The 13953-nt window shown below is 38.2% G+C and overlaps 1 protein-coding gene across 1 annotated transcript in view; it reads left to right on the forward strand.

The window, feature by feature from the left end:
- Positions 1-13953, forward strand: part of wtip (WT1 interacting protein) — a 53464-nt gene that overhangs the window by 3294 nt on the left and 36217 nt on the right. The window contains exon 2 of the mRNA XM_067419119.1: positions 13725-13826. Coding sequence (XP_067275220.1) covers positions 13725-13826 — 102 coding nt within the window. The remainder of the gene's footprint in view (positions 1-13724; positions 13827-13953) is intronic.

Below are 13953 nucleotides of genomic sequence, written 5' to 3' on the forward strand. Positions count from 1 at the left end.
CTGGCTGTATGAGATCCAAAAGTGACATCTGACCTGACGCATTATAGTTTATAATGTTATAAAAATGGATATTTTTCTTACAACAACGTATCGCTTCACTCAGCATTTATTAATCCACTGGAGATGTATGGAGCACTTTTATGGATGAATGCTCTTTTTTTGGGATTCAAAATCTGTAGGTTAACATTTACTCCCATTATAAAGCGTCAGAAGAGCCAGGTCATTTTTTTTCATATCACTCCGATTGTTTTCGTCTGAAAGAAGAAAGTCATAAAGGATGGCTTGAGGGCGAGTAAATTATGGGATCATTTTCATTTCTGGGTGAACTATCCCTTAAAGAACCTTTTAAGAGTGTATCAAAGTGCACTTGTTTTCATGGATCATTCTGAATAAACTTTTCCAAAATTGCTGGTTGAAAAAAGTCACAGTCACACCTTGACACATGCAAACACCCCCCACCAGAGCAGCACAGAGCTGCCTTTGTGTTGCACTCATTAAAGTGTCATTAGAGTGTGGGAAAACAGGTGTAAATCATGTTTTGTCAATGAATCAGTGTGCTTTCTGGACAAAAGGGTTTATACTTGAGCACTTTATATGTCTGACATTATGATTATCTTTGAGCTGGTTAAATCATCGTTAATCACCAGACTTTCACCCAAAGGCGGCATGCAAAAGACGGCAAATTCCCAAAACCTGGATCATATCACAGGGCGTGTTGCAACATATCAGACTAATGGCAATTTTTAATGCTCAGATGTTGCTCGTTCATAGCTCAGGAGACTATCTTTATCTTCGGGGTTTCACCTAAACTTCCACTGGAGAAATAAAAATAGACTGACTTGATTGTTAAAATGAATGTGAGTATCTGCAAATGAGATCCAATGCAGCATATTTGAACATGCGGCAGACTATCAAAAGATTATCAGAGAACTTTTATGGTACTTTTCTGAGGTCAAATGCATGTTTTGTGCATGCAAAAGGCCACTGGTTATCATCTCATTCTGTTTTCAACAGTATTATAATCACTCAGTTTTTGTTTGTTTATTCGTTAAGTGTGTTGTTTTGATAAAACACAAGTTTTGCACCCGACTCAACAGGGTTTAAGTATGCAGGTTGGTGCATTGGTGCCAAGTGAACTACGAACTTTGGCTAAACACAGCAGTAACTGGGTGATCTGGCTCGTTTCGCATTGGAACCAGCTGATTGGTTTTGGTCACACCGGGTAGCAGCGGCGGACCAATCGCAACAAAGGCTGCTGGTATCCCAACTGGCACTGCCCAAAAAGGACATTGTAATCGGTGAGCAGACAAACAGGGCTCTTAGCGGCATGTTTTTGGCCCGGACCTGGACGGAAAAAGGCAAGTCTTCAGAGAGTACATACTTTGTCTCCCAGTTTGAACGCCACTTCCTGCCAGTGTCCTTCCAAGTCCTGAACATCAACAGAAATGTTCTTTAGAGGCATGCGAGGGTGTGTGTTTTTTCTTTTCTTAGGGAAACCCTAATTTGTGATTTTGAACCAGCATTGCTTTAGTGGAGGTGAAATGCAGCAGATAAAGTGCCTTAAAATCTCTCAATCCTCACATTTTCTGCTGTAATGACTGCAGTTAACAAAATTTAAAATAGCCTTTTGTCTGGAGCACAAACAGATCATTGTCAGATCGTTAACCCGAGGTATGAGCAATCGTAATTGTGATGCTTGCTGAGTAAACACCACTAACTACTACATGAGCTAGATTGACTCAAACAACATCTTTTCAAGTGATCAAGGAACAAAAGCGTCGTTGTGTCTCCGTAGCAAACGTGTTTTGTTTGTGCACAGGTTTAGTTGCAGGAAGTCTAGAGATGGAGGTATTTTCGCCTCTGAGAAGCAGGTGATGTTTTTTTTTTACTGCATGCCGAACCCTCTTTAGTCTGCATTAGTCGGCGCGCAAGAGCGAGCCCTCTCCGTTACCGTGACAACAGCTCCCTTAAAATCAATCTCACCGGGTATTCGTGATGTGTCTTTCTGCACTCTTAAAGCGTTAGTTCAACTAAAAATGAAAAATCTGCCATTATTTTCTCACTGTCGTGTTGTTCTAAACATGCATCATAATCTTTTCGCTGCTGTCAAGCTTTACACTATCAGTGCTATATTTCCCCCAAGACGTCAGAAATGTAAGTTATAAATGATCGTTCCCTCGTCTGCTGCAGCTCATTTGCAATCATGTGACATGCAAAAGCCAATGCGGTTCGGTATAACTGACGTTAAATCGAAGACACGCCTCCGTGCACCATATTTGAACATGCATGGTGCAGACGGAAAGATTATCAGAGAACTTTTATGGTACATTTCTGAGATCGAATGCATGTTTTGTGCATGCAAAAGGGCACTGGTTATCATCTCATTCTGTTTCATGATGAAAAGAAAATAATGCATGGTCGGAACAACATGAGGGTCAGTAACTGATGGCAAAATGTTCATTTTTGGGTGACCTGTTCCTTTTAAGTGTGTGTGTCAAAGAATGTGTGTGTGAGTATACACAATTATATATATATATATATATATATATATATATATATATATATATATATATATATATATATATATATATATATATATATATATATATATATAAATTAAAAAAAAATCATTATGCTGCAAAGTTTTATTAAAAACAAGATTGCGTGCTGGGTGACAGGTCTTAAAGATATCATCATACTTTTTCCATATCATACAATATCCATATTTATCACAATATTAATTTACCGTTAATGGGGAAGGAAATGAGTTTTAAACTTTTTTATTGTTAGTGTTTTTATGATTTTGAAGTTTATATAAACTTTAACAATTAAATCAAGCCTTTAAAATGTAATCAATTGAAAATATGACTGTTATTTTACCACTAAACAGTCCATATTAATTTTTTTGTCAAATAAAATCCTGCACAGCAGAACGGTATAAATGTAAAACATAGATATATGTTTTAGATACCTTGGTTGTAAGATATTCTTTAGAAATATTATTATTATTACTTTGAAAAGTGTATTTTAGTAACAGTAGTGATAATTCATAATTTTGTAGTTAAAACAAAGTTTTATTGTAGTCGTGTTGTAGTCCTTTAATTCCTGTCTTTGTAGAAATATGAACTAGTGTCATAAAGTTCAGTGTAACTGCTCACCACCAATATCATTGAGTCGTTTCAACCCGGGCATCAGATGCGAATTTGTTTCTAACACGTGAATTCACAAAAAACCATATAAAATCACGAGGTGAAATCTAACACAGGACCTCCAGACGGGCGTCACTGGGTCGTTACATTGACTTAACATGGAAATCACTATAACAGCATAAGAGCAGCTCTGGAGATGAAGTTCATGCGCTCATATATTGAGACGGCAGACACTGAATACCGTGTGCGAGTTTGTGTATCAGACAAAAACGTGCTGTTTATTCACACAGATACATGATGAAATCATTCACTGACTGGCTGTTGTTGCGTTTATTTCGCTGTTTGATAGGCTGTTAGCTTAAACCATATAACCGAGTAAAATGTCAAGTGCTTATCATCGCTATCAACATAAATTGTATCGCGATCTCTGTATGATATCACTTATCACCCAGCCCTAGTGGCATAGATATATTTCTTTGTATAGGGTCTAATAAATGTACACATTAAATCACACTACACTCTAAAAACTGCTGGGTTAAAAACAACCCAAGTTGGGATGAAAATGGACAAACCCAGAAATTGGGTTGTCTGAACCCATTGAATGGACCCAGCAGTTTTTAGAGTGTACCATCCACAGATCCTGTTTACAGCTGGTATTAAGATGCGTTTTGGTTGATCGGATCACATGATAGACGAGGGAGACAAAATTCCTGTTTACACCTGGTGTTAATGGGTCTCTTTTGTCCACTTTCAACCACTTCTGTCCTGATTTCTTTGAGGGGAGGGCCTATGAGCGGGTAAATGTATGGCTTTTTTAGATCTAATGGACGAAATAAGCTCACACAATTTACATATGAACGTGCACAGGACAGCGGAGACAAACACGGAGAGCAGCAGCTTTCGTTTCTGATCTGAGAGCCGCAAGACCAGCCGAACGCTGTGAGTGTGTGTTCTTCATCAGGAATGGTGAGAGAACATTGTGCTTGGTACGTTTTTCATCTTCAAACCAAAGTTAGGTCTCTGACAAAGTTTCTAGATAATGCTCTTCTTGTAATGTTTATGCGTTAGTTCAGCCGACGGAGAGTAGAGGGTCTTTTAGAGGCTGTTCGTGTGCATTTGACCACATGAGCGTCTACACTACGAAAGCAATCTGGCAAATGCGTTATCAACTGCCTCCAGAAGTGGTCAAAAGTGGACAGGCATTTTAGACCCCATTTACACTTGTATTTAGCATCATCCAATTGTGATCCGATCTACCAAAACGCATCTTAAACCAGGTGTGAACAGAGCCAAATTGCTCACTTAAAGTGATAGCTCACCAAAAAATGAGACTGTGATGTTTATCTTCTCACTCCCAGGGCATCCAAGATACAGGTGTGTTTGTTTCTTCAGAACTCAAATGAAGATTTTTAACTCCAGCCATTGCTCGTATAATGCCCTGTCAATGGGGTGCATTTCTATGAAAGTAAAAAACACACCGACATATGAATCCATATTGAACCCTGAGGCTCGTGGAGACACACATGGTTTCTGTAATTACTATAGAAGCACTCAAACGCAACCCGGCTGTCATTATGTTAAGCCCCGCCCACCAACTCTATACACGATGTGATTGGCCCGACCAGAGTTTGGCGTTTACAGCTCACACGTATTTTGAGAGTTGCTGGACGACACTCGCGGCAGATTAGATTTGCTGCCGCTAGGGTGCGTCTAGATTTCTAGGCTACTATCCCTTTAAACTGTTCTGCCCTACAGAGTTTGATTAGCCTTTAAATTTGTCTATTTTGATTGGCTAATATTGCTTTTTTCCTTCTCTAGTTTACGTTATTTGCTGAAAAACTGCAAATAAGACAAGATTGCATGGTATCACAAATAATGCAGGATTGGTTGAATTTGCATTCATTCTTGCGCCTGCGAAGTCTTGGAGGGCCTGAATGCGCTGGCGGTTCAGCGGCAGACTCTTGGCACAGACTGTTTGTCTCTGCAGCCAGACACAGCTGCTGGGGGTCAATGCTGATCACCTGCTTAGAATAACAATGATCTCAGGGCGCACATGTGCACACAAACGCCCACAAAACACTGAAACAATCTGCGCTGCAACACTCCAAATGCAGCTTTGCTTTTATTTGAGTTTCTCAACGTAATCTCCTGAGAAGAGCTGGATATTTGCTGGCACCATTTTCGCCTGCTTTTGTGCTGAATCAGCTGACCTCTGACCTCCATGTATCCACACAGGCATTCGGGATTGAGGGTCTGGTTTAAAATAAACACAGAAAGAGACTTTGTTCGCTGCCATTTCCGTTCTTGTTTTGTTTTTGCTGAAAGTCTAGATGCACCTTGTTTTTCCAACATTTTGATTTGGTGCAGAAGACATGCAATAATTCTGAGTTGCATGCATGACCATGTTTAGTAGGGGTGTAAGAAAATATCGATACACGTGAATATCGCAATATTATGTTTGGCGATACTGTATCGTTTCTCAAAAACGCTGTATCAATATTTATATATTTACATCCAAGATTCGTGGCTTTGTGTTCGGTTTGAACCACAGACTGTATAACACCCAACTGCTAGATGGCAGTGTTACCTCAGAACGTGTAAATGACGCGGAGCCGGAGAAGCGCAAGGCAAAAGTGCTTGCATCGCTAGTGTTTGCATCATTAGCAAACTCAGCTCTCAAGACGATAGCATTATTCCGCTCCTGCAGTATACAGAGCTGAAGTGTGGACTCATGTTGGCTTCAGCTAATAAGAAGCCACTAAAGAAATCGACAAGAATCATTTTGTTTGCAAAGTAGGCCAAGTTATAATCTAATACTCGGGAAACCCATTGAAACAGAGAGCTCGCTTAACATCCTGACGTCACCCACGCTGCTGAGAAGCGTTTCGATAGAATGTACTGCACGTTTTCCTCTCAGTAACAAAATAAACACACGCCAAAACTGACAGCGGTGGGGCAGGAGAACGAAAGATAATAGCGATGTGGATATGATGACCAGCTCTGCAGTTCAGTAGCCTACTTGACATAGCACTTTATACAATAGACTGCTTTATAGAAAACAGCTTTACAGTATTAAATATAAAACAAACAGTCATTCAGTCATGAAATGGACTGCACTTTCTGTTGTTAAATAGCCACTGCTATACTGTGAACCTTTAAAACATACACATAAAGAATCCTGCAGTCACTTTACATTTCCCTTTACTTAGACACAAAATAGTAATTAGTGATATAAATTATACTGTATTAATTAAATAAAATACTTTGTCTCATGTTTTAGGCATATGGTTGTGTTCTTTATTCTTTTAAATTATAAAAAAAAAAACACAAAAAAGAAATATAGCAATAAATTGCCTCTCACAATATCGCAATATATTACAATATATCGTATCGTAACCCCTGTATCGCCAGATTCTTGGCAATACACAGCCCTAATGTTTAGTGTGTTTGGTTGTTGTGGTTGTACATGTAGAGGTTTTTCAAATCGGCCAAACAGAACAATAAGCAAGTAGCATTTGATCTGGTGTGAAACAAGGCGTTGAATGCAATGCTCTCCACCTCTATCCGGAGCAGACGGAGCAAGCCTTTATCAGCCAGAGAGGAAGGAGTTGTCATTCTCGAGCTGTAGGGGAAGTTGTACCAGTGTGTACCAGGTGAAAGGAGTGCATCTTGTTGAGTTTCCAATCCTCCTTATTACATGTGTATCTCTTGCTGCTGTTCACAGTCAGCACAATATTGCCTTGTTTTGAGTGACAAATACTTAAAATCAAGCATCGCTGCTATTGCTTTTTTTTGGTTCTCCAAACAAGTAAAAGTGAACCTATAATGTTGGGCTGTGTTGAAAAAATCGATTCACCAATTCTGAATCGATTTTCATATTAATTTCTAAAGATCGATCCGTAACTCAGAGGATCGATTTAATAATAGGCCTACATTGAATTTTAATTTGCCGCGTCATTGAATTCACGCATGCGCGCGAGGTGGAAGGACATTAACACAACGAACATGGCAGCTTTGAAAACTCCAGAAACGCCGCGGACAGAGAATACTGGCTGGCGTTTTCAATTGTTTTCAATGAGAGCACCGCGTTTTTAGAACGTCTGGAGCGCACCGAGGCACTGAGCGAGTATTTCACACTCACGGGCTGAGCGCTCAGCGTTTTTAACTGGTCGCCAAGAGTTGAAGAATGTTTACTTTGAGTAAAACGCAGCGCTCATCACTGTCACTCTTCACCCAGCTGTCCAATTACAGTGAGGGAGGGGCGAGACAAATACAACACAGACCAACTGCTACATTCTGCGTGTCGTCATCAGATGACAACAAGCAATAATAACGAAACAAAATGATTTAAGACAAATGCCAGAGCAAATACTTTACATTGTATCTGCAATTTTATATAGAATCAATACAGGAACAAACTACCTGTGAAATTAGAAAGACCTCCGCGGATTTTCCGTATCATAACAACAAGCAAGTCTCAACTGAGAAAAAAAAAACGCTGCCTGCCAAAACGCTCTCAAGCGCTCACAGCGAGGAGTTTTCAGCTGAGCGCCTAGGGTTTTCAGCTGGCTAAAAACGCTTTGGTGGACACACGGCCTAACGTTATACCACCGTCACCGTGCTGAAGAACACAGCCGTTCTCACTGCAGTGGGCTCTTACTGCCAAGGAAGTTGTAATGGCTGCGTTGTCATGACGGCGCGTGACAGCACAGCTCCACAGCGCGCGTTCGCTGACTAAAGCAGCCTGGAAGGGGGATTGTTCTTTACAACCATCAATACTCCATTAATTTGCAGTTGAATGTCTATAATAATAGTATCAATATGTTGCATAACTACAGTCCTGTAATTCAGGTAACAGCTGGAAAAAATGCTTTCTTCAAAAACACTTATATAAATCTCGAAGATCGGATCAGATCGGATCAAATTAAATAATGATAATCGATTCAAGATCTTGAGAATCGGAATCGAATCGATTCTTGAAATTTGAATCGAAACCCAGCCCTACTATAATGCCCCTTTTTACAAGATGAAAAACAAGTCTCTGATGTCCCCAGAGTGTGTATGTGAAGTTTCAGCTCAACATACCCCACAGATAATTTTTTATAGAATGTTAAAATTCACTTTTTGTGAAAATTCACTTCAATCTAACCTATGTGAAGTGGTTGTGCATGATTTGGCAATAATAGGGGACAGCCATACGCTGGTGACAATCGGCTAATTTTGCCCTTTATGACAACTGTGAGGGGGTGAAATTTTTTTTATAGGCCTAACTCATTCGTTTACATTATAAAGCCTTAATGTTCTGCATAATCAAGGGCGTGGCCACTTTGACAGGTGGATAGCGGTTTGTCTGCTGTCTGTCAGTCATCACGTCACCTCAGCTCCGCCCACGTCCCGCCTCTTTGCACATTGTCAGTTATCCGTGCGTGACGCGCTGGCAAGATGGCGACGGCTAGCTCGTCTCTACTTTACGCTTCAGAACTGCACTTCAGAATCCAATGGCTGACATCATGGACACTTAGGGCTGGGCGATATGGCCAAAAAAAAAAATCTCTGATTTTTTTGCCAAAAAATTCGATTTACGATTTTAATCGATTTTTTTTTTTCTTTTCTTTTTTTTTCTTTTTTTTTTTTCTCCTACTTAAAATCAATCTGCATGACAAAGAAATAGTTAAAAACAAGTTTTAACTTTATTTTGTTTAGGTAAAATATTTGCGGCTTGGTAGAGTGCCTACCTGGGGTGCCAAACTTTCAGCATGTGAATAACCCAGACCATTCCACAGTATAAATGGGCACCATATCTTTTGCAATATACAGTATACATATCAAAGGTTTATTAATTGATATGCAGATCAAATTAACTTTTATTAACAACAGTAATGTGCAAAAAAGTATAGGGAAAATTTAAATGTTATGCTATTTAATAATATGCTAATGACATTATTAAATATAGATTACCATTGTTCTTCAATATTCTCACACTGAACTGACCGACAGCTTCAGTTATTATAAAATGAGCTCTTTACTTGCTTTCTGTGTAATTTAGTTTTTTCATGAGACTTTGTGACTTCATACTTTTCTCCATATATTAGGGGGTGGAAAGGCTAATAAGTGCTCTTCTCCTGCTGGTTATAGTGGTGGGCACTGCATATCTTTTTTTAATAAAAAATGCTTGTTGCCACAAAATGGATTAAACATTTAAAAAAAATAACTAAAATACTATTCCTTTCACAAAACCCCTTTAAACTTTTAGTTTTACAAACCATCACATTAAAAATAGCATATTTCAGATATTTAGAGCTTTGAAGTGCTGGAAATAAGTGCAGTAGGCTATGTGTACAAATAAGTGTAGCCTACGAAACCATTGGAAAGTGCTTGAATTTCAATCTCAAAAGGTTGTACGAATCCTAAGATAAATAGTGACAAAAACATTAAATCCATGTGGTTTTACTACAGTAAATCATGGTGAATGTTGGTGATTTGTGACTGAAACCCCTGACCTTCGCTCATGTTGTCTCCATGTCAGCTCTGTTTGATCTGATATCTGTGGTTCATAAGAGATAATTCTGCGCCGAACGCTTCCATCACTTCTGTGGTGAATTTAAACGCTCTCTCTCTCTCTCTGGATCTCCAGCGCTGTGTATCGTGTCTGTCATGAGATCGGCCCGTGTATGAGCTCGCGCTGCATTCGTTGTCCGCGCAGCTCAAATGAGCGCAGTTCCGTTCAGACTTCAAACACACTTTGCAGCGGGGTATTGTTAATAGTTCTGTGAAAAACTGAACCAATGACACTGTATGTTGTTGTCCTTGTTGTTTGTGTATCTCTGTGGCACTGGCAAACGCGCGGGGGAGGGCTCAGCCATTACGGGAGCCCAGAGGGAGCGTCGGCGGATTTTAAAGAAAAAAAAGATTTTCTTTAACAAAAATCGACATGAAACTACAAACTCGAATGAATCCATAAAATCGATTTATCGCCCAGCCCTATGGACACTACGTCCATTTTTTTTTTTTACACTTTATGGAGAAAACGCACCAGGATCCTGAAACAAACGCTCTGGTGTGAAAGCACACTTCGAGTGTGTGACTCTACTCAGATGAAGAAGAACCGAGTCCGCCACAGTGAATGGCAATCAGTCTAAATGAGGATTAAAAGCAGTTCAGTGTGATTCATGCCACAGTCAGCTGAAGATGTTCATTAGTCACCACTGGGTCCATTCTTCTGTTTATACACCAATGGCTTTGAAATACCACAGCAACAGTCACGTTCTCTAGGACGCGCAATCCTTTAGGTTAAATATTATTAAAGCTTTTATTCGGCTCATTTGATTCGTTTCTATTGGTTTCATCTATTGGAGTGTGGTAAAGACATTTGCTTACAGCTTGTAGACTAGCCTACTGGACATGCTGGGAAAGGCACTAATGACTCTAGAAAGATGGTATTGTTAGCCTACTTTGTTCATATTTTTTTTATACTGACTTTGAACTAAGGCTGGACGATTATTGAACATTTTCAATGACTATTTTGGCATCCAGCAAGATGGTCAAGATAAAACAATTATTGTGCTGAAATGATGCTCTTCTTTTGTCTTTTGCTATAAATCCAGAACACACTTTTCTTTACAGCAGAGCACTACAGCAAAGATTATCTTACTTTTTAATTTAATTTCTATTATTTGTATTATTATATAATTTACATTTTATAATTACATTATACTTTTAAATTATTTTTATTTAATTTATATGTACACATTTATATTATTTTGTTTATTTTTGTATTATATATAGTTTTTTATATTTGTATTTATACTTTTATATCATTTTATATTATTCATACGTTTTTTGTTTATTTTTATATTATTTATATTTATATGTTAATATTTAGTTTATTATTTTTATATTATTTATACATATTATTTTGTATTTATTTTATATTATTTGTATTTTATATTATTTATATTATTGTATATTGTTTATATTTATACATTTATATTATTTTGTTTATTTTTATATTTATATTTTTATTTATATAATTTATTCGTTTATATAATTTTATATTTATTATTTACACGTTTTGTTTATTATTTTTTATATTTATACGTTTATATTATATTTATTTATAGAATTTATACTTTTATATCATTTTATATTTATATTAATTATACATTTATATTATTTTGTTTATTATTATTATTATTATTATATTTATGTTTATATTATATTGTTTATTATTTATATTTTATAATTATATTATTTAAAGTTCAAAGGAAATACTGCTAAAGACTTTTTCATAAAAAAAATAAATGCATGTTGTTTCCAAAGTCAACCAGTAATTTTGTTAAATAAATAATCTCAACATAGACCATGATAAGCAGCCCTTCTTTTGACCCCTATAGTTCTTGGGCTGGATAATGGCTGTTTGTGTGCAGAAGTTGTGGATGTTTATGCAGCCACACCTCTCAGCCGTAAAGCCGGGACTATTACAAACGCGATTAGATCAGAAGTGCAGGATTCTGGTACATGACATTCCCTCTCAATGATGCTATAATTATCTTGATGAGTTAACCATTAAGTCACCGAGAGCTTATCTGATGAGTGCTCCTCTTCGAGAGCCTGTTATCACACGCACAAATGGGTTTTATGTTGATTAAGCTTTAAAGAGAGTTTTCTGAAACCATTACGGGCTGAATATATTTCCTGCCTTATCAAACAGCCGTTTGTGGTTTGGAGAACTTGGATTTTCCCGAAAACATAACGTCAGTTATCAGAATATTGTTGTGGGGAAGATTAATGTGCGATGTTTGTTTGCCCGTCCTGGGGGTGATGTTTTGTCGGCGCGGTGACCTCAGCATGACCATGTCTAGGTGTTGACCGTGATCCGGTGAGGAATGCGACCCCAGCGGAGGCCATCTTGTGCGTGACACCGCGAGCATTACAGCTGCTGACTCACTCTCCCATGATGCCGAGCGCTTCCTGTGTCCCTGGAGTGAACAATGACTGATGAGTTTTTAAACTTTAGCCACTCTTAAAGGGTTAGCTCACCCAAAAATGAAATGTATGTCATGAACTCCTCACCTTAATGTCGTTCCACACCCGTAAGACCTCCGTTCATCTTCACACACAGTTTAAGATATTTTAGATTTAGTCTGAGAGCGTATGCAAGTGTATGCACACCATACTGTCCATGTCCAGAAAGGGAATAAAAACATCATCAAAGTAGTCCATATGAGACATCAGTGGGTTAATTAGAGTCTCTTGAAGCATCCAAAATACATTTGGGTCCAAAAATAACAAAAACTACGACTTTATTCAGCATTGTCTTCTCTTCCGGGTTTGTGTTTAAACCTCAAATAAAGATTCGAACGGTTATGAATCAGCGGATTGATTCATGATTCAGATCGCGTGTCAAACTGCTGAAATCACGTGACATTGGCGATCCGAATTATTGATCGATTCACTGATTTGTGACCGTTTGAATCTTTATTTTAGGACTGAAAACAAACCCGGAAGAGAAGACAATGCTGAATAAAGTCGTAGTTTTTGTTATTTTTGGACCCAAATGTATTTTGGATGCTTCAAGAGACTCTAATTAACCCACTGATGTCTCATATGGACTACTGTGATGATGTTTTTATTCCCTTTCTGGACATGGACAGTATAGTGTGCATACACTTGCCTACGCTCTCGGACTAAATATAAAATATCTTAAACTGTGTGTGAAGATGAACGGAGGTCTTACGGGTGTGGAACGACATTAGGGTGAGGAGTTAATGACAGACATTTCATTTTTGGGTGAACTAACCCTTTAATGCATCCATTATTTATTTAGCACTACACAGTAAACCTAATGTTCTCAACATAGCTAAAAAAATAAAATAAATAAACAATTATGAGAATTCAAAAAAAGTTAAAAAGATGATGGAGAGCACAAATATGATAATGTTATGTTTGATAATTTCTCAGTACCATTTTTAATAGTTTTGTCATGTTTGCATGGAGTAAAATGAGTTGCCTTTTTGTCGACCCAATTTAATGATTTGATGCAATTTTTTATCTATCTATTCATAATTAAATTCATATGTACAGTGGGATAAATATACGGGTGATCATATTTTTCTATTTCTGCATGAAATATCTGATAATTTTTATGACAAGGCTGTAAAATTAGAAAAGAATATGAAACCAATATGAATACAACGAGGACCTATCTAATAACATGTTTTTTGTTTTGTTTGTTTATTTATTGTGGACACTATTATATGCCTTTGCCATCCGATGTGATCAGACTCCTCCTCATCTAAGTCTGAACCGTTTTCTTCAGGCTCTGTTTGTCAGAGATTGTATGTTCCTCCACACAGAATCAGGGGCGTGGGACTGGGGGGATAAAGGGTACTGAGTAACCAGGGCCCGAGGCAGGGGGGGGGCCTTAGAAGTCAGTTTTCTATACATACACATACATGGTACGGGGGCCCAGCAAGATGGTTTGTACCCAGGGCCCAAAATTTGGTGCTACGCCCCTGCACAGAATACACACGTTTGCGCTCCTAACAGCTGTGTGTGTATTTGTGTTCTTAACAGGTATCTGTGTAAAGTGTGGTAAAGGTGTTTATGGAGCGAGTCAAGCATGTCAGGCGATGGGGAACCTGTATCATACGAACTGCTTCACCTGCTGCTCCTGCGGTGAGTGTCCACACACACACACACACACACACACACACACACACACACACACACACACACACACACACACACACACACACACACACACACACACACCCAGAGTTGTGTTTTGTGTGTCTAAAGCATG

This window comes from Pseudorasbora parva, chromosome 16 (assembly GCF_024679245.1).
Source record: "Pseudorasbora parva isolate DD20220531a chromosome 16, ASM2467924v1, whole genome shotgun sequence".
Classification (NCBI taxonomy): Eukaryota; Metazoa; Chordata; class Actinopteri; order Cypriniformes; family Gobionidae; genus Pseudorasbora; species Pseudorasbora parva.